Source organism: Macaca mulatta, chromosome 7 (genome assembly GCF_049350105.2).
Source record: "Macaca mulatta isolate MMU2019108-1 chromosome 7, T2T-MMU8v2.0, whole genome shotgun sequence".
In the NCBI taxonomy this organism is placed as follows: Eukaryota; Metazoa; Chordata; class Mammalia; order Primates; family Cercopithecidae; genus Macaca; species Macaca mulatta.
Genome location: NC_133412.1, coordinates 1,426,005 through 1,444,396, shown reverse-complemented (window position 1 = coordinate 1,444,396; position 18,392 = coordinate 1,426,005). Strand labels below are relative to the sequence as shown.

The following is an 18,392-nucleotide window of genomic DNA, read 5'->3' as shown; positions in this document are numbered from 1 at the left end:
GCACAGTGGCTCACACCTGCAATGCCAGCACTTTGGGAGGCTGAGGTGGGCGGACTGCTTGAGCTCAGGAGTTTGAGATGAGCCTGGGCAACTTGGCAACACCCTGTCTCTACCAAAAACATAAAAATTAGCCAGGCATGGTGGCATGCACTTGTAGTTTCAGCTAACCAGGAGGCTGAGGTGGGAGGATTGCTTGAGTCCAGGAGGCTGAGGCTAGAACAGTGAGCTAAGATCATGCCACTCCACTCCAGTCTGGGCGACAGAGCAAAACTCTGTCTCAAAAAAAAAAAAAAAAAAAAAAAACCACCCAAAAAACAACTCGATAAAACAGTGTAGTATTTGCATGTAACCTAGGCACATCGTCTAGCATGCTTTAAATCATCTCTAGATTACCCAAATCCCTAACACAATGTAAACGCTATAGAAATAGTTTTTATACTGTAGTTTTTAACATTTTTATTACTTTTTACTGTTGTTATTTTTTCTTTCTGAATATTTTTGACCCAAGGTTAGTTGAATCCACGGAGGTGGAACCCTAGAACACGGAGGGCCGACTGTATGAGACTTTGTCAGTTCTCCTGTCACGATCCGTAGGATTGTTCATATCCTGATTAAAATCTTCACTGTGGGACAGGAAAAGCTGACTCTAAAATGAATATGAAACTACAGTGGGGAAGAACAGCCAAGGAAGTCTAGAAGACAGAAAAGACGTGCGTTCCCGGACAGGGTAGATAACTACAGAGTCACAGGGTGGTACTGGGCAACAGACAGCAACCGAGCTGGGTTAGAGCGAGCAGAAACGGCCACACATGCCTTGTCACGTGGCCAGCTACAAAGGTGGCAGCGTGCGGGGTGGACGGAATTGTTTCAAAAATTAACTTCAGGTGAAATTCGCATCTCAGAGTGAAAGCAGAGTGAAGTATCCAGAAAGCACTGCAGAATACCTTCAGGACCTGCGAGTATGCAAAGATTTCTCAGCACAGGAGAAGCACAGCTATGAAAGAAAAGATACCGGTTGATGCTGGAATGAAGAGCTGCCCATGGAAAGGCTCACAGGGGAGTGCAGCGCCAGCCTCACAGGAGAGCAGGACAGCTCTTCTCTCTCAGCAGGGCCACACCTCTTTCACCTCCCCTCCCCGCACCCCACACTGCTCTCCATCCAGATGCAGGTCCAGGAGTCCAGACCCGCCCACAGGGAGCTTCGGCGCAGACCCAGCACCGACGGCCGCTGCTGCCCTAACGCACTCTACTCTGACTACTCTGCCAGACGGAAAGGGGTGCCCACACAGAAGCAACGAGGAAACAGGCAGTTGGTTCATGTTTTTGCTTTTGACAGAGAAGCCAGTGTGAGGTCAGAGCGACACGAGGAGGAGCGAGTGGCCGAGGGTCCTCACCTCCACCAGGGCGAACTTCTCCTCGCTGGTGTAGTTGTAGCGCGTGGCCCGCTCGTACTCCTCCGCGCTGTCCGGGCAGTCCTTGTTGGAGTACTTGTCGGTGGGGTGCACAAGCTTCCAGGAATACTGCAGCAGACAAAAGAGCAGAGCTGTTCCATATTGCATGCAAAATGCCTGGCGTCTGGTCTGACTCACACGATGGTGGCCAAAGCCAGAAGGCCAGCCTTCGAACCTTTGCTGCATTCTGAAAAGTCACACGTGAGGACACACACACCGTCCATCTCCACAGATGGGCAAAAGATCCTGGTCCCGTAACCTCTCATTTAAAAAACCTACCCAGCAAAATAGCCTGGATAGTGAGTGCTGAGTATCTAAGACTCTAGGCATTTCATCATTATTTTAAAAAGGATTCTGGGCCAGACATGGTGGCTCATGCCTATGACCCCAGCACTTTGGGAGGCTGAGGTGGGAGGATCCCTTGAGCCCAGTTTAAGATCAGCCTGAGCAATAAAGTGAGGCCTCATCTCTACGGAAAGTAAAATAATAAGATTCTGCCTTTCAAATGATCATGTACTCTTCCAATTTGATCATTTTTATGTGATCAAAATAAATCACAAAAGGGAAAATCTTTTATGAATTACAGGCATCCAAATCTTTATATGGCACCAGAAATAATTTACTAATGTTCAACAAAAGATATTGAGACATTGACGGCTGGAGCTCCAAAGAGAAAACGTTATCTTAAAAACGCGGGGGATGAAGCAACATTAATGGGTACAAATATACGGTTTGATATTAGAAATAAGATCTAGTGTTAGATCAGTTAGGGTGACTATTAATTAAAATAATTTATGGTACATTTCAGAATAGATAGGGAAGAACTCGAATTTTTCTGGCATAAGGACAAATATTTATGGCGATGGACATCCCACGCACACCAATTAGAACTTTGCAAATTGTATGACTGTATTAAATTATTACATGTATCCTGAAACTATGTACCCCTGTTATGCATCAATACAAGTAAATATTTAAAGCAAAATAAAATTTAAATGAAAAAATGAGAATTGGCCAGGTACAATGGCTCACATCTGTAATCCAGCACTTTGGAAGGCCCAGGCAGGCAGATGGCTTGAGGCCAGGAGTTTGAGACCAGCCTGGCCAACACGGTGAGACCTTGTCTGCACAAAAAATAAACAAAAAACTAGGCCGGGCGCCGTGGCTCAAGCCTGTAATCCTAGCACTTTGGGAGACTGAGGTGGGTGGATCACCTGAGGTCAGGAGTTCGAGAACAGTGTGGCCAACATGGTGAAATACCGTCCCTACTAAAAATACAAAAAAATTAGCCAGGAGTGGTGGTGGGCGCCTGTAATCCTAGCTACTTGGGAGGCTGCGGCAGGAGAATCACTTGAACCCGGGAGGCAGAGGTTGCAGTGGGCCGGGATCGCACCATTGCACTCCAACCTGGGCAACAATAGCAAAACTCCATCTCAAAAAAAAAAAAAAAAAAAGTATCCAGGCGTCCGGGTGCACACCTGTGGTCCCAGCGCTGGGGAGGCTGAGGCAGAAGGATCGCTTGGGGTGGGGGGTCAAGGCTGTAGTGACGTATGTTTGCACCACCGCACTCCAGCCTAAGCGACAGGGTGAGACGCTGTCTCAAAAAGAGAGAGACTTAAAGACCATCACAATGGTAGAAATTTAATTCTATCAAGATGTTTTTTTTAAAATGAGGCCCTTATATTTATAACACACATAAATGAAATGTACTTAAAATAATCTTGGAAACATTTCTACTGGTAGATGTTCTTGTCTTTCTGGGGCCAAAAATAAAAAGCCCAAAGACCAAAAGTTAATGTGAATCAAGTGCCCGAGGCAGCTTTGGCGCGTAGCTGGGGGCGGGGCGGGGCCTGGGGGCGGGGCGGGGCCTGGGGGCGGGGCGGGGCCGGGCCTGGGGGCGGGGCGGGGCCTACCACTTCCATCACGTGCGCGCTCCACTGCGACAGCAGCTGCAGGCCCTGCAGCGCCAGGTCGAAGAGCTTCCGGTACTCCGCGTCCGTCTTCTGGGCCTCCTGGCGGCCCGAGCCCGTGACCACCTGCACAAGGCGGGCACGGCCCCGTGGGAAACCCGCAACCCCCCACCCACCAAGCCCCCCACCCCAGGGATCCACCCTGAGAATCCACCCCGAAGTCACACCCGTGAAAATAAAAAACGCCGTGGGTGCTGGACCCTCCTCCCGGGAAAAAGGTGGCCACGGGTGTGCTGCACAGCACCGAGCAAGGGACAGGCCACTGCCACCGCCACCGCCCGGGGAACCGCAGGCCGGGCGCGGGGCTGTAACACGCGTGGGCTTGGCGCACTTCCACTAGGCTGGGGAAGGGCAACACACAAGTCACGTGGGTTTGCTTCTATCAAATAACCCCCTAAATTTAAAAACGTGACCTATGGGGAGGGACAGCGTGGAGAAGGCAAGCTTCTTTGAATATATCTTTTTATAGATGTGACATTAGAACCACAGAAATATTTTATATAATTAGGGGACAGAATTAAATGAGATGGGAAATGCAATCCCTAAAAGTGAAAAGCAAAATAAAACAATGGCGGGAACCTGCATGGAGTCCACAGCATGACCACTGAGAGGCCCCACCCTGAGCAATTCTAAACACCATGGTGTGACTTAAAATCCTCTGAGTGAGGGGCCAGGTGCGATGGCTCACGCCTGTAACCCCAGCACTTTGGGAGGCTGGGGCAGGTGGATTGCCTGAGGTCAGGAGTTCGAGATCATCCTGGCCAACACAGTGAAACCCCACCTCTACTAAAAATACAAAAAATTAGCTGGGCGTGGTGGCGCATGCCTGTAATCTCAGCTACTCTGGAGGCTGAGGCAGGAGAATTGCTGGAACCCAGGAGGCAGAGATTGCAGTGAGCCGAGATCACACCATTGCACTCCAGCCTGGGCAACAAGAGCAAAACTCCATCTCAAAAAAAAAAAAAAAAAAAAAAAAAAAAAAAAATCCTCTCAGAAGCTCAAGGGCAAAATCACCTGCAAAACAAATCCTAAAGCAATTTCTAGTCACTGTAATTAGTAGTGCTGGCATTGCTCTTTTACGACTAGATCACGGCTGGGCATGGTGGCTCATGCCTGTAATCCCAGCATTCTGGGAGGCTGAGGTGGGCAAATCACAAGGTCAAGAGATGGTGACCATCCTGGCCAACATGGTGAAATCCCATCTCTACTAAAAATACAAAAATTAGCTAAGTGTGGTGGCGTGCACCTGGAGTCCCAGCTACTTGGGAGGCTGAGGCAGGAGAATCGCTTGAATCCGGGAGGTGGAAGTTGCAATGAGCCAAGATCACACCATTGCACTCCAGCCCGGGCAACAGAGAGAGACTCCGTCTCAAAAAAACAAACAAACAAACAAACAAAACAACGAGATTAATAATAATGACATATAATAATTAATAATGACATAAATCAAATTACACTGGCGTCATTCACCAGGATGTTCAGCTTTCAGAAAAAAGAAAATCAACAAACCTAAAGTGGAATCACCTTAAAATTGTACTCAGAGGCTGGGTGCGGTGGCTCACGCCTGTAATCCCAGCACTTTGGGAGTCTGAGATGGGATGGGTGGATCACGAGGTCAGGAGATCAAGACCATCCTGACTAACACAGTGAAACCGCCTCTCTACTAAAAAAATACAAAAAAAAAAAAAAAACTAGCCGGGCGAGGTGGCAGGCGCTTGCAGTCCCAGCTACTCGGGAGGCTGAGGCAGGAGAATGGCGTGAACCCAGGAGGCAGAGCTTGCAGTGAGCTGAGATGGTGCCACTGCACTCCAGCCTGAGTGACAGAGCAAGACCCTCATCTCACCAAAAAAACACAAAAAAACAAAAAAAACTGTACTCAGAGAAAAACTGATTTGTTACCTTAGACAATGCCAAAGAACCAATTACACTCAGATGCCACCTAAGGATGCTCCAGTCAACAAGACCACACACATGATGGTGGTCCCGTAAAATTATAATGCGGTGGAAGAATTCCTACTGCCTAGTGACGTCTTGATGATCCTGACCCTGAGTAGGCTACTGTGTGTATTTAGGTCTTCGTTTTTAACGAAAAAGCTCAAAAGGGAAAAAACAAAAACTTCTTAGTAGAAAAATTATTTATAGAATAAGGATATAAAGAAAGAAAATATTTTTGCACAGGTATACAATGTGTTTGTGTTTTAAGCAAAGTGTTATTACAAAAGCCAAAAAGCTCTTTTTAAAAGTAAAAAGTTTATAAAGTAAAAAAGTTACAGTAAGCTAAGGCTAATTCATTATTAAAGAAAAAAAAAAGCCTTTTTAAAAATTTAGCACAGGCTGGGCACCATGGCTCACGCCTGTAATCCCAGCACTTTGGGAGGCCGAGGTGGGTGGATCACGAGGTCAGAAGATGGAGACCATCCCAGCCAACACGGTGACACCCCGTCTCTACTACAAATACAAAAAGTAGCCGGGCGTGGTGGCGGGCACCTGTAGGCCCAGCTACTCGGGAGGCTGAGGCAGGAGAATGGCGTGAACCTGGGAGGCGGAGCTTGCAGTGAGCCGAGATCGCGCCACTGCACTCCAGCCTGGGTGACAGAGCAAGACTCCATCTCCAAAAAAAAAAAAAACTTTAGCACAGCCTAAGCACACAGTGTTCATAAAGGCCACAGCAGTGCACAGTAATGTCCTAGGTCTCCCACTTGCTCACCACTCACTGACTCACCCAGAACAGCCTCCTTGTCTAACATGCCCAAACATTTGCCAGTGGTGTGTGTTAGAAGCAGCAGGTACCCCAAGATACCTGGACTACTGGGCTCTTTGTCAGTCAGTTTGGTTACATGATGACTGGTAACCATGGTGGGTGGGGCACAGGGGTGCTCATCATCCTGCAGTGGGTGGGGCCAACATCTCCAGAGTTGTCCCCACTAAGGTTAATGGTCCTCCTGAGGCCCTCGAGGGACTAACCAGTCCTGCAAAGCAGCCTGGGTGTATGCCCTGAAACCCCGCAGTCCCTGCCGGCAATCTGCAGCACAGACATGCCAGCAGCGCTGGCTCGGAGCAAACCTGGGTGAGGAGAATGGGAGTGACCAAAATGCCGATGTGGCAAACCCAGCTGCAAAGCTGGAAGGAACTAAAGAGAAAGCACGTGTCCTCTGCGCCCAACTCCAGGCCCACCTCCTGGACACATGGACCCAGTGCCCTGGGATGTCTCCTGACAGCCACCCAGAGGTTCCTGCTCACCTCTGGCCTCAGGACTTCTTTCTTTCTAGACTTAAAGGGGCCCCGGGTCAGAATCACCCTGTCTTTTCCCAGTGTCCTCCCTCCTCCCTTCTCCAACCATCTTTCGAGCTGCTGGAATCACAGTACTAGACTAGGAAATGCCATTTAATCAATTAACTATCTGGTCTCTGTCCTTTCTCTTGGGATCCCTATGTTTTTCTGAAAAAAAAAAAAAAGATGCTTTTTGTACAGCTCAACAGAGACAACACTAATTTCACTGCCTTGTCAATTATAATAGGTGCTTTTGAAGTACAGTCATGCACCACATTTGATCAATGACAGCAAACAGAATGGTGGTCCCATAAGATTATAACACCATCTTTTTCACTGTACCCTTTTCTATGTTTAGATAGATTTAGATACACAAATACGTATCACTGTGTTACAACTACCCAAAGTCTTCAGCATAGCAGCGTGCTCCATGGGTGTGGGGCCCAGGAGCCACTGGCTGTGCCCTGCGGCCCAGGTGTGCTGCAGGCTGTACCATCCAGGCTAGCACGAGAACACGATGACGCTCCCACAGTGATGAAACTGCCTAATGACACGTGTCAGAACCTGTCCATGTCATTATGTGACATATGATTGTATCTGGTAGTAAACTGTTTTTCAAAGCGATTAAACCTCAGATCTGGGTGCAAACGCACACAGGCGACCCTCGGGTGCCCATGTGGCTCCGGTCGCGGGCCCACCTCGCTGTTGCTGTAGCGCGCCAGCTCCGAAATGAAGCGCATGTGGTCCTCGCGGATCTGGATCATCTGCTCGCAGATGTTGTACTGAGGGCTGCTGCCGGAGGATGTGCACGTCCATCTGTGTGGAGAGAAGGCACCTGCGTTACCTGCAGCGGCGCCGGCAGGTCGCGGCACTGGGGCAGCTCAGGATGCCTGGTTTGGCGCCGGAGCCAGATGGCTTTTACATTTTTAAAGGGTTGTTAAAAAAACAACACAGAAGAATTATCTGATGGAGACCACCTGTGGCCTGTAAAGCCTAAAGTATTTGCTGTCTGTCCTTTACTGAAAAGGTTTCTTGCCCCTGAGACTGAGCTGCAACTTCGTTTGTCAAAATCATGGCTGAATGGTGACCGCGGGTTGGCTACGGGCAGTGCTTGGCAAGTCAGTGAAAGCCTCCCCCAAGACTCTGATGGCTCTGCAGAGTCTGCAGTGGGGAGGAGTGTCTGCCAGCATCTGGAACTGTGCTGAGGATCTTTATAGTTCTCCAGAGTAAGATGATACACAGTTTAGGATCTAGGGCCACATTGTCTGCAGATGTCACAGCTGACACACCGTCAGTTTCTTCTTTTTTTCTCTGAGGCAGGGTCTTGCTCTGTTGCCCAGGCTGGACTGCAGTGGTGCAATCTCGGCTCACTGCAACCTCCACCTCCCAGACTACTCAAGTGATCCTCCCACCTCAGCCTCCCGAGTAACTGGGACTACAAGCCTGTGCCACCATGCCTGGCTAATTCTTGTATTTTTCCATAAAGACGAGGTCTCACGTGTTGCCCAGGCTGGTCTCAAACTCCTGAGTTCAAGAGATCCATCCACCTCGGCCTCCCAAAGTGCTGGGATTATAGGCGTGAACCACCGTACCCCACCCTCTTTTTTTTTTTTTTAAGACAACCTTTTTAAAAGTAAAGACTATCCCCCAGCACTGTCCAACAGGAAACCCTAGGATGATGAAAATGTTCTGTATCTGTGCTGTCCAGCACAGTAGCTACTAACTATTGAACATTTCAAATGTGGCTGTCATAAGGAAATTAAAATTTCAATTGTATTTTTCAATAAACTTAAATGTAACTAGCCACCTGTGGCAAAGGCAACAATACTGGACATTCAGTTCCAGGCTGAGAATGTTAACAGTGTTATCTCTAGACAAATAAGCACGATGTCTGAAGAAAACCACACAATGAGGACACTGCAGAAAGCTCAAACCAGGCAGCTTTTCTCTCCTCCTACCGAGATTTATTTTCCTCGTAGTGGGCGCTGGTCTTGATGTATCTTGCCAGTTCTATTTGCATGTCCCCAAATAGCGGAACCACCTGGAGCTGCTGTATTCAAAGAACAAAAAAAATAGGGTCATTATGTATGTTTAGTCACCAAATACATAAGCACAAGGAAACTGACTAATGCTAATAATTACTTCGGCTTGAATGCTACCTCTGCAAATGATTCACTACAAAAAAACTCTAAGCAATGTCTACATTTGCTTTGAGAGAAACAAAATACAATTTAAAAACCAACATCTATAAAAACTATTCAAATGTTAAAATTAACCTACGAAATTGCTAGATCCACAGTCATTTAAAAAAAATCAACTGTATTTCTTTATTTTTATTTTTATTTTTTTTGAGATAGAGTCTCACTCTGTCGCCAGGCTGCAGTGCAGTGGCATCATCTCAGGTCACTGCAACCTCCACCTCCAGGATTCAAGTAATTCTCCTGCCTCAGCCTCCTGAGAAGCTGGGACTATAGGCGAGCACCACCACACACAGCTGATTTTTTTGTATTTTTAGTAGAGACAGGGTTTCACCATCTTGGCCAGGATGGTCTTGATATCTTGACTTCGTGATCCACCTGCCTCGGCCTCCCAAAGTGCTGGGATTACAGGCATAAGCCACCGTGCCCAGGCAACTGCATTTCTATATACTAGCAACAATTAGAATACAAAAACTTAAAGAGAAATACTTTGCAATAGCATCCAAAAAACATATGCATGAGTGAATCTAACAAAAAATGTGCAAGACCTCTAAACAAAAGTACTACCCCAGGCCGGGCGCGGTGGCTCACGCCTGGAATCCCAGCACTTCGGGAGGCCGAGGCGGGTGGATCATGAGGTCAGGAGATCGAGACCATCCTGGCTAACACGGTGAAACCCCATCCCTACTAAAAAATACAAAAAAAATATTAGCCGGGCGTGGTGGCGGGCACCTGTAGTCCCAGCTACTCAGGAGGATGAGGCAGGAGAATGGCGTGAACCCAGGAGGTGGAGGTTGCAGTGAGCCGAGTTCATGCCACTGCACTCCAGCCTGGGCAACAGAGCAAGACTCTGTCTCAAAAAAAAAAAAAAAAAAAAAGTACTACCCCAAAAATTCTAGAAAAAGTTCTCAATAAATAGAGAAATAGATCATGTTTGTGCCTAGGAAGGCTTCAAATGTTTTAAATGTCCGTTCTCTCAGAACGGATCTATAATCAATCCCAGTCAATATTCCATAAGAATAAAAATGGTTTTTTTGGCCGGGCGCGGTGGCTCAAGCCTGTAATCCCAGCACTTTGGGAGGCCGAGACGGGCGGATCACGAGGTCAGAAGATCGAGACCATCCTGGCTAACATGGTGAAACCCCGTCTCTACTAAAAAATACAAAAAAAAACCTAGCCGGGCGAGGTGGCGGGCGCCTGTAGTCCCAGCTACTCGGGAGGCTGAAGCAGGAGAATGGCGTGAACCCGGGAGGCGGAGCTTGCAGTGAGCTGAGATCCGGCCACTGCACTCCAGCCTGCGCAACAGAGCAAGACTCCGTCTCAAAAAAAAAAAAAAAAAGAATAAAAATGGCTTTGTGGGTATAGTGTGTGTAAATCAGGAAACCAATTCTAAAATGCATTTCCAAAGGTGAAGGGGTGGTATCTGAGACTATCTTGAAGGACAAAACTGGAAGACACACCCTTCCAGATTAGGAGTCCTGTTAGAAAGCTACAGCAATTAAGGCAGTGTGGCCCTGGAGCAGGGACGGAGGCTTGCAGACAGGACAGAGAACCTGGACAGAGCCACAGACAGCCTCACGACCTGAGGAGCAGCACTGCAGAACAATGGGCTTTGCAATACACAGGCAGGCCCAACTGCGGAGCCATACTGAGACAGATCCAAGGACGCAAAATCCCTACCCCCTACCACGCGCAGAAGTCAGTTCCGGGGGGATTAGGTCTACATGAAAAAGGACACAGGATGCTTCTAGAAGCTAACACAGCAGAAACGTCCCATGAGCTGGATGGCCACAAAGACTGATTTAGGTGGACATTAATGAAAAGACTCATATATGGGACTACACTAAAATTATGAACTTCTGTTCAGCAAACGACACCACTGAGAACGCGAAAAGGCTACTGGAGGCGGGGGAGGAAGGGAATATATTGGTCAAAGCGTATAAAGTTTCAGTTCCGCAGCATCGGTAAGTGTTGAAGACCTCACCTGTGGCACGGGAGCTACGCTTAATAACAACGCATTGAATCCTTAAAATATGCTAAAAGAGTAGATCTTAAGTGTTCTCATCACAAAACAAAAAAATGGCGTGTGAGGTGATGGACATGTTAATTAGCTTGAATTCATCATTTCACAATGTGTATGTGTATCAAAACATCACACTGTACACCATAAACATATACAATTTTTATTTGTCAATTACACCTCAATAAAGCTGGGAAAAAGTGAAAGGGTAAGCCTCTTTGGGGAGAATACATGTACATTAAAACGTAAGGCCAGGTGCAGTGGCTCAGGCCCGTAATCTCGGCACTTTGAGAGGCTAGGGCTGGAGGACTGCTTGAGGCCAGGAGTTCGAGACCAGCCTGGGCAACATAGGGAGACCTCATTGCTACTGAAAGTTTAAAAACTAGCCAGGTGTGATGGCAAGCGCCTGCAGTCCCAGCTACTTGAGAGGCTGAGGTGGGAGGAATCACCAAGGCCTGCTACACTCCAGCCTGGATGACAGAGCAAGAGCCTGTCTCAAAAACAAAACAAAACAAACAAAAATACTCACTTGTGCCCAACAAAGGACGTGTATCCAGAATATATAAATAACTATAAATAGGGAAAAAAGAGCAAAGACTTGAAGTGGCGCATCACAAAGGGAACGCGCTAAGAACATGGAAAGCCATTAGGGAAACGTGAACTAAACTACAATGAAACACTAGCCATTACAATCCCAATGATGTATGCATCCTCAGGATGTCCCCCAACCCCAAAAAAGACAGTGCTAAGTACTGTCAAGGATGTGGCACCCCCAGAGCGTTCTCTCACTGCTGATGGGAATGCAGATCAGGACAGCTATGCTGGAAAGTCATCAGGCCACAGGTAACTACTAACACTGAAAACAGATACGCCCTGTGACCTCCGGTCCCTCTCCTGGGTATGCACCCAACAGAGGAGAGTCGACCAGAGCTGCACTGTTTGGACTCACCAAAACCCGGGAACGTCCGAGAGCCCGCCAACATCGGAACGGGCAAGTTACGGTGTGGTTGTGAGACAGAAAACTACACCACAACCGAAAGCTATGAGCTATAGCTATGGGCTTCCTCCAGGATGCACCTAACAAACAAGAGGCTGGTGACAGCAGCCGGACACAAAAGAGTAAAATAGCACAATTCCATCTGTATAAAGCTCCACCCAGGCAAAACCAGCACCGGGCAGAAGGAAAGACAAAGCGCGGTTGCCTCTGCAGACAGGAGAACATGCGTGGCCCAGACTCCACCCAGCCCCAGCATTTCCTGATATAGATCATGGTCACACAGGGGCTCACTTCCCCAAAATTCAAACTGCATGCAAATCAATAAAAACATTGATCTAAAACCATGTAACTCACCTTGAAGTACTTGTCAATTTTGGATAAGTTTATTCTTTTCTTGGCATCTAACTTATAGATGTTACTGACACTCCCATCCATCAGGTACAGACCAAATCCCATGACCTGAAAAGCCACAAAATGAATGATGCAATAAAGCTCACAACTGCAAATTTAATTACCCGTAAGGACTTACACTGTTACAGCTGACGATTTCAAAGGCACAATTTGAAATATATCATAAAGATCTATATTTAGGCTGCTTGTCTGGTGCTTGAAATGCATCATTTTATCCTCAGTGAAACTGCTACAAAGCGGGGCTGGGCTTCCAGGTCAGTTGCTAAAAGCGGAAAAAACAAATCCTCTACCCTAAACTCACACAAGCAGTAGGGCTATTCTAGGGCTATTAGGTTGGTGTAAAAGTAATTGCGGTTTTTCTGCCATTAAAAGTAATGTCCAATATGCAGTCACATGTAACCAGTTACGTTTCGGTGTATGCAAACTAAAAATTCTTTTTTTTTTTTTTTTTTTTTTTAAGACAGAGTCCCACTCTGTCACCCAGGCCAGAGTGCAGTGGTACCATCTCAGCTTACTGCAACCTCTGCCTCCCAGGTTCAAGTGATTCTCCTGCCTCAGCCTCCCAAGTAGCTGGGACTACAGGCACCCATGACCACCACGCCTGGCTAATGGTTTTTGTATTTTTAGTAGAGATGGGGTTTCACCATGTTGGTCAGGCTGGTGTAGAACTCTTGACCTCAAGTGATCCACCCACCTCAACTCCCAAAGTGCTAGGATTACAGGCATGAGCCACCGTGCCTGGTCACAAACTAAAAATTCTTAATGTAGACTAGCCACCTGCACACTCCAGTGCTCCACAGGACCTGGCGGCCACAGCTCCCACACCAGCTGGTGCAGACCCAAAGTCTCTGCTGTCACAAAGCACTCCATGGACAGTGCTCCTTCAGCCCTGCGTGCCTCCCAGTGCTCTCCTGCTCACGGACAGCGCTCCTTCAGCCCTGCGTGCCTCCCAGTGCTCTCCTGCTCACGGACAGCGCTCCTTCAGCCCTGCGTGCCTCCCAGTGCTCTCCTACTCACGGACAGCGCTCCTTCAGCCCTGCGTGCCTCCCAGTGCTCTCCTACTCACGGACAGCGCTCCTTCAGCCCTGCGTGCCTCCCAGTGCTCTCCTGCTCACGGACAGCGCTCCTTCAGCCCTGCGTGCCTCCCAGTGCTCTCCTGCTCACGGACAGCGCTCCTTCAGCCCTGCGTGCCTCCCAGTGCTCTCCTGCTCACGGACAGCGCTCCTTCAGCCCTGCGTGCCTCCCAGTGCTCTCCTGCTCATGGACAGCGCTCCTTCAGCCCTGCGTGCCTCCCAGTGCTCTCCTGCTCATGGACAGCGCTCCTTCAGCCCTGCGTGCCTCCCAGTGCTCTCCTGCTCATGGACAGCGCTCCTTCAGCCCTGCGTGCCTCCCAGTGCTCTCCTACTCATGGACAGTGCTCCTTCAGCCCTGCGTGCCTCCCAGTGCTCTCCTACTCATGGACAGTGCTCCTTCAGCCCTGCGTGTCTCCCAGTGCTGTCCTACTCACGGACAGTGCTCCTTCAGCCCTGCGTGCCTCCCAGTGCTCTCCTACTCATGGACAGTGCTCCTTCAGCCCTGCGTGCCTCCCAGTGCTCTCCTACTCACGGACAGTGCTCCTTCAGCCCTGCGTGTCTCCCAATGCTGTCCTACTCACGGACAGCGCTCCTTCAGCCCTGCGTGCCTCCCAGTGCTCTCCTACTCATGGACAGCGCTCCTTCAGCCCTGCGTGCCTCCCAGTGCTCTCCTACTCATGGACAGTGCTCCTTCAGCCCTGCGTGCCTCCCAATGATCTCCTGCTCATGGACAGTGCTCCTTCAGCCCTGCATGCCTCCCAGTGCTCTCCTACTCAGGAGGAGGCTGGGGGCTGGGCTGGTGGGACACCCAGCAAAGGGTCCCCCAAGGCCACCCTGCAGAGGTGGAGAGCAGAGCAAAGGGAACGGTGGAACTGCCGACCATCTTTCCCGTGAGAAATGCAGATGGAAACCTTCTTCATTTGAACAGAATAATAAAGAATATGGTGAACCAACAAAAGGCTACTTTAATTATGGTGACACAAGGTATCAGAGTCCCAGGAATCACATGCTTGACAAGTAGAATCTTGGATAACTTCTTTAAGTTAACTTTAAGCTGTCACAAAGCAGCTTAAAGGCTGGGTGTGGTGGCTTAGACCTGTAATCCCAGCACTTTGCGGGGGGACAAGCCAAGAAGATGGCTTGAGCCCAGGAGTTCAAGGCCAGCCTGGGCAGCAAAGTGAGATCTCGTATCTACAAAAATTCAAAAACTTAGCTGGGCATTGGTGCAAGTGCCTGTGGCCCCAGTTACTCAGGAGCCTGAGGCAGAAAGATCACTTGAGCCAAGGAGGTCGAGGCTACAGTGAGCTGTGTCCACACCACTGCACTCCAGCCTGGGTGAAAGAGCAAGACCCTGTCTCAAGAAAAAAAAAAAAAAAAAGGCTGGGCACAGTGGCTCAAGCTTGTATTCACAGAGCTTTGGGAGGCTGAGGCAGGAGGGTCACTTGAGCCCAGGAGTTTGAGATAGCCTGTACAACATGGCAATTTTCTCCCTCTACAAAAAATTTAAAGATTAGCCAGGCGTGGTGGTGCACACCTGTAGTCCCAGCTACTTTGGAGGCCAAGGTGGGAGGATCACTTGAGCCCAGGAGGTTGAGGCTACAGTGAGCTGTCATCATGCCACTGCACTCCAGCCTGGGCAAGAGCCCAACACCCTGCCTCAAAAATAAAACAAAAAGCAGCTCAATGCTGAGAGAATCCTTGACCCAGACATCCTGGCCAGCACCTTCTCCCAGGGTCAGTGTGTGACACTCGTGGGGTGTGTTGAGAGCCTGTTGTGCAGGCTGTGGGCAAGGGCAGAACGCTGTTCACACACAAGACACCGTGCAAGTAAGACACAGCTGTCAAAAGGATTCTAGAAAAGCACAGCCTATTGACAAGAGTAAGGCTGTCCCTCAGCAGTGCCACAGGCTGGCGTCCCCACACACGTACTTTGAGAAGCATGTGTTTCTCACTGGGCGTCAAATACATCCTGTTCTCGTAGTAATCCACACACAGATTCACGATGTCTGCCAGGAGCTCTTCGTAGCCAGAAATCACTTCGAGCTGCTGCTGCAGAGACTGAAACACAAGCAAGAGACTCACGCACGGGCCCGGCGCCCGGCCAGCGGCTCGGCCCATCCGCCCGAGTGTGCGAACACCAGCCTCACCTGTGTGATCTTGTTGTGATTGGCCAGGAACATGGACAGATTCTGCGATTCCTGGATGGACTGTGGATCTGCCATTTTACGTAAAAACTGAGCGGCCCTTTGAAAACAAGAAGAGTTCATCCCAAAATGCACCTATGTGCCACGTAAAAAGATAAAAAAAATAAAAGCCTGGTTCGAGTGGGATCCCCTTCCTCTACAGTCATCTGCAGAAATGTGGGTCAACCTCTGACGCTGGCGATGATTTCAGCCTTTTCAGGCGTCTCCGGCCCTGCCCTCCAGGTCAGTCTTCTGCCAACTTAGACGTGTCTTGCACAGCTGGGGACAGCTCTCCACCCTGCTGGTCACAGCCGATGGGCTTCCTGCAGGGTCCCTGCACACTGGTCTCTGCCCTTCACTGGTGGATGCCCACCTCATCTAGGGGGGCACAGGGCTGGCTGGACCCCAAGTCTAAGAAGGGCCACTGCCATCTCCGTGACTCCCACAAGCCCTGCCATGAAGATGGCCAGCACTGCTGAGGTTCTCTGCCGGGAACCCTCTGGACCACAGCTCCCCAGGCCACCTCAGGGACCACTGGTACCCAAAGTCCTGAGACAGAGCCCTGGCCTGCCACCAATTTGTAGCTACACCCGACATACAATACCACAAGGCCATGCTGAGCCCACGAGGTCTGGCAGAGCAGGGTGAAGGTGGGGTGTGAGGATTCCCATCATCTAGGGCTGTCCCCCAAGAAAGTTCAGTGGAAACGGCCCACACAAGGATAGGTCTGTGCAACCCAGAGCCTTGGGGGTTTAGCTTTAAAAGTCACCATGGCAAAGACTGATAACCTACCCCAACAATCACTTCCTCCTCTTCCTCCTTAGGAATGAGCCCCGCATTCCTGTGGAACACACGTTCCAGGGAGCCTCACACATTCCATGTACCTCGCCTACCCTGCAGCTAGCTGTGGTCACGTGACCAAGGACTGGGGCCATGAGATATAATGCAAGACACTGACAGGCACTCCAAAGTTTACTCATAAGGGAGCATGGAGCCCATCTTTCCTCCTTTCTGCCTGCTGACTGGAATGCAGAAATGACAGCTGGAGCTTCAGCAACCATCTAGAACCAGGAGGCAACACCTGAAGCAGAGCAGCAGGCCAACAGGAGCCTCGAGTCCTGAACGCCGGACAGCCTGCAATCAGCTGCAGACCACCTCATTCAGGACTTTCCAGGAGACAGAGAAATAAACTGCAATCTTTTCAAAGCCACTGTTACTTCACTGGGTTTTAAACAATTGCATACAGTTAAACTTAATATTGTAAACCTAATGTTACTGATACAGTAACATTCCTTGGCTTTTTAAACATGTTTCCCGGCCGGACATGGTGGCTCATGCCAGTAATCCCAGCATTTTGAGAGGCAGAGGCAGGTGGATCACTTGAGGTCAGGAGTTCAACACCAGCCTGGCCAACATGGTGAAACCCCATCTCTACTAAAAATACAAAAATTAGCCAGGTGTGGTGGCTCACGCCTGTAATCCCAACTACTTGGGAGGCTGAGGCAGGAGAACTGCTTGAATCCAGGAGAGGCAGAGGTTGCAGTGAGCCGAGATTGTGCCACCGCACTCCAGCCTGGGCCAGTGAGACTCTGCCTCAAAACAAACAAACAACAACAACAAAAACATGTTTCCTTTTTTTTTTTTTTTTAAATAGACAAAGGGTCTCACTCTGTCACCCAGGCTGGAGTATAGTAGTACAATCACAGCTCACTGCAGCCTCGACCTCCTGGGCTCAAGTGATTCTCCAACCTCAGCCTCCCCAGTAGCTGGGACCACAGGTTCACGCCACCACACCCAGCTAGTTTTTTTTGCTTTTGTCTTTTTTTTTTTTTTTTTTTTTTTTTTTTTTTTTTTTTTAAGAGATGGGGTCTTGCTATGTTACCCAGGCTGGTCTCAAATTCCTGGGCTCAAGTGATCCTTCTGCCTCAGCCTCTCAAGGTGCTGAGATTACAGGTGTGAGCCATCGCACCTCGCCACGTTTGCTTTATTGATTTGAGTAGTTGCTGAGGCGGCAGGTGAGGAGACTAAGGAAACAGTCAAGGATACTGTTTTCTATTTTCCTCAAGCCTCACCATAACCACACGAGTTATCTTGGCATTGGCACTTAGAGGAGGTTATACTAGTAGCTACCAGCAGGTGCCAAAAGAGCTAGGTGCGTGTGTGTGTGGCGGGCGTCTTGGGAGGGGTGGGGGTGATGGTCTGGGAGGGTGAACCAACAGGGGTCCCAGACAGAGGTCAGAAGAAGAGGCAGCAGGAAGAGCTACGGAGCTGGCCCAGGCCCACTCTCTGGTGCTCAGGGGAACCTGGAGGTGGTGAAGACACTGGGGACGGGGCTGCTGGAGGGGAAACCCTCCTTCTCCCAGCTTTGCACACAGCGGCCCCATCTGTAAACTGTTTTACAGACTAGGCTTTAGAATAAAGGTGCTAGTGCTAAAAGGAAAAAAAAACCCCACAACTTTTAAATATTGAAAACCACTGATGCTGGCCACCTCCCCATTTCCCTGACAAAGCCAAAACGGTGGTGGCTAAGAAGGCTGCTCAAAATCACACAGCGACTGGGTTGTGCGGCTGGGACCAGGAGGCCACTGCGACCAGTGAGCCTCGATGCTGGAATCCCACGGATGCTGTCATCAAACAGGGACCATTCAGACGTCCGCCCCAAGAGGGGCTCACAGGCCCACTCCGGAGACCCTTCTCTAGTTCTGAAGATCTAGGCTTCTGTGCAGAGCTGACGATTTTAGTGATAACGGAACACTGCCTTAGTTCACGTGAATGAGGCTTAAATTCTGCCTGACCTAGCTTGACTCCTACTGCTGCCT

The 18,392-nt window shown here is 49.3% G+C and overlaps 2 protein-coding genes across 31 annotated transcripts in view; one reads left to right on the top strand and one right to left on the bottom strand.

Moving 5' to 3' along the window:
• The window catches only part of CYFIP1 (cytoplasmic FMR1 interacting protein 1), a 117,670-nt gene that overhangs the window by 58,490 nt on the left and 40,788 nt on the right, over positions 1-18,392 (bottom strand). For 14 of the 30 annotated variants that reach the window (XM_077938840.1, XM_077938833.1, XM_077938842.1 and 11 more), the window contains 7 exons: positions 15,538-15,634; positions 15,320-15,448; positions 12,261-12,365; positions 8,650-8,741; positions 7,390-7,507; positions 3,365-3,487; positions 1,395-1,520 (listed from right to left, as the gene is read on the bottom strand). In XM_077938840.1, the coding sequence (XP_077794966.1) occupies positions 1,395-1,520; positions 3,365-3,487; positions 7,390-7,507; positions 8,650-8,741; positions 12,261-12,365; positions 15,320-15,448; positions 15,538-15,634 (790 nt within the window). Of the gene's footprint in view, positions 1-1,364; positions 1,521-3,364; positions 3,488-4,667; positions 5,116-7,389; positions 7,508-8,649; positions 8,742-12,260; positions 12,366-15,319; positions 15,449-15,537; positions 15,635-18,392 lie in introns of those variants that run through there. The other 16 variants (XM_077938834.1, XM_077938843.1, XM_077938841.1 and 13 more) reach the window with 6 other exon arrangements.
• On the top strand, positions 12,753-14,769 carry LOC144329802 (uncharacterized). Its single transcript, XM_077938884.1, has 2 exons — positions 12,753-13,906; positions 14,055-14,769. The coding sequence occupies exons 1-2, from the start codon at positions 13,186-13,188 to the stop codon at positions 14,282-14,284; spliced, it is 951 nt and encodes a 316-aa protein (XP_077795010.1). The 5' UTR covers positions 12,753-13,185; the 3' UTR covers positions 14,285-14,769.

Excerpts from the sequence above, each read along its gene's own strand:
- LOC144329802 (XM_077938884.1), top strand. The coding sequence starts at position 13,186 with ATGGACAGTGCTCCTTCAGCCCTGCGTGCCTCCCAGTGCTCTCCTGCT. Across the intron at positions 13,907-14,054 it reads TCAGCCCTGCGTGCCTCCCA|TGCTCTCCTACTCATGGACA; the intron begins GTGCTCTCCTAC and ends CGTGCCTCCCAG.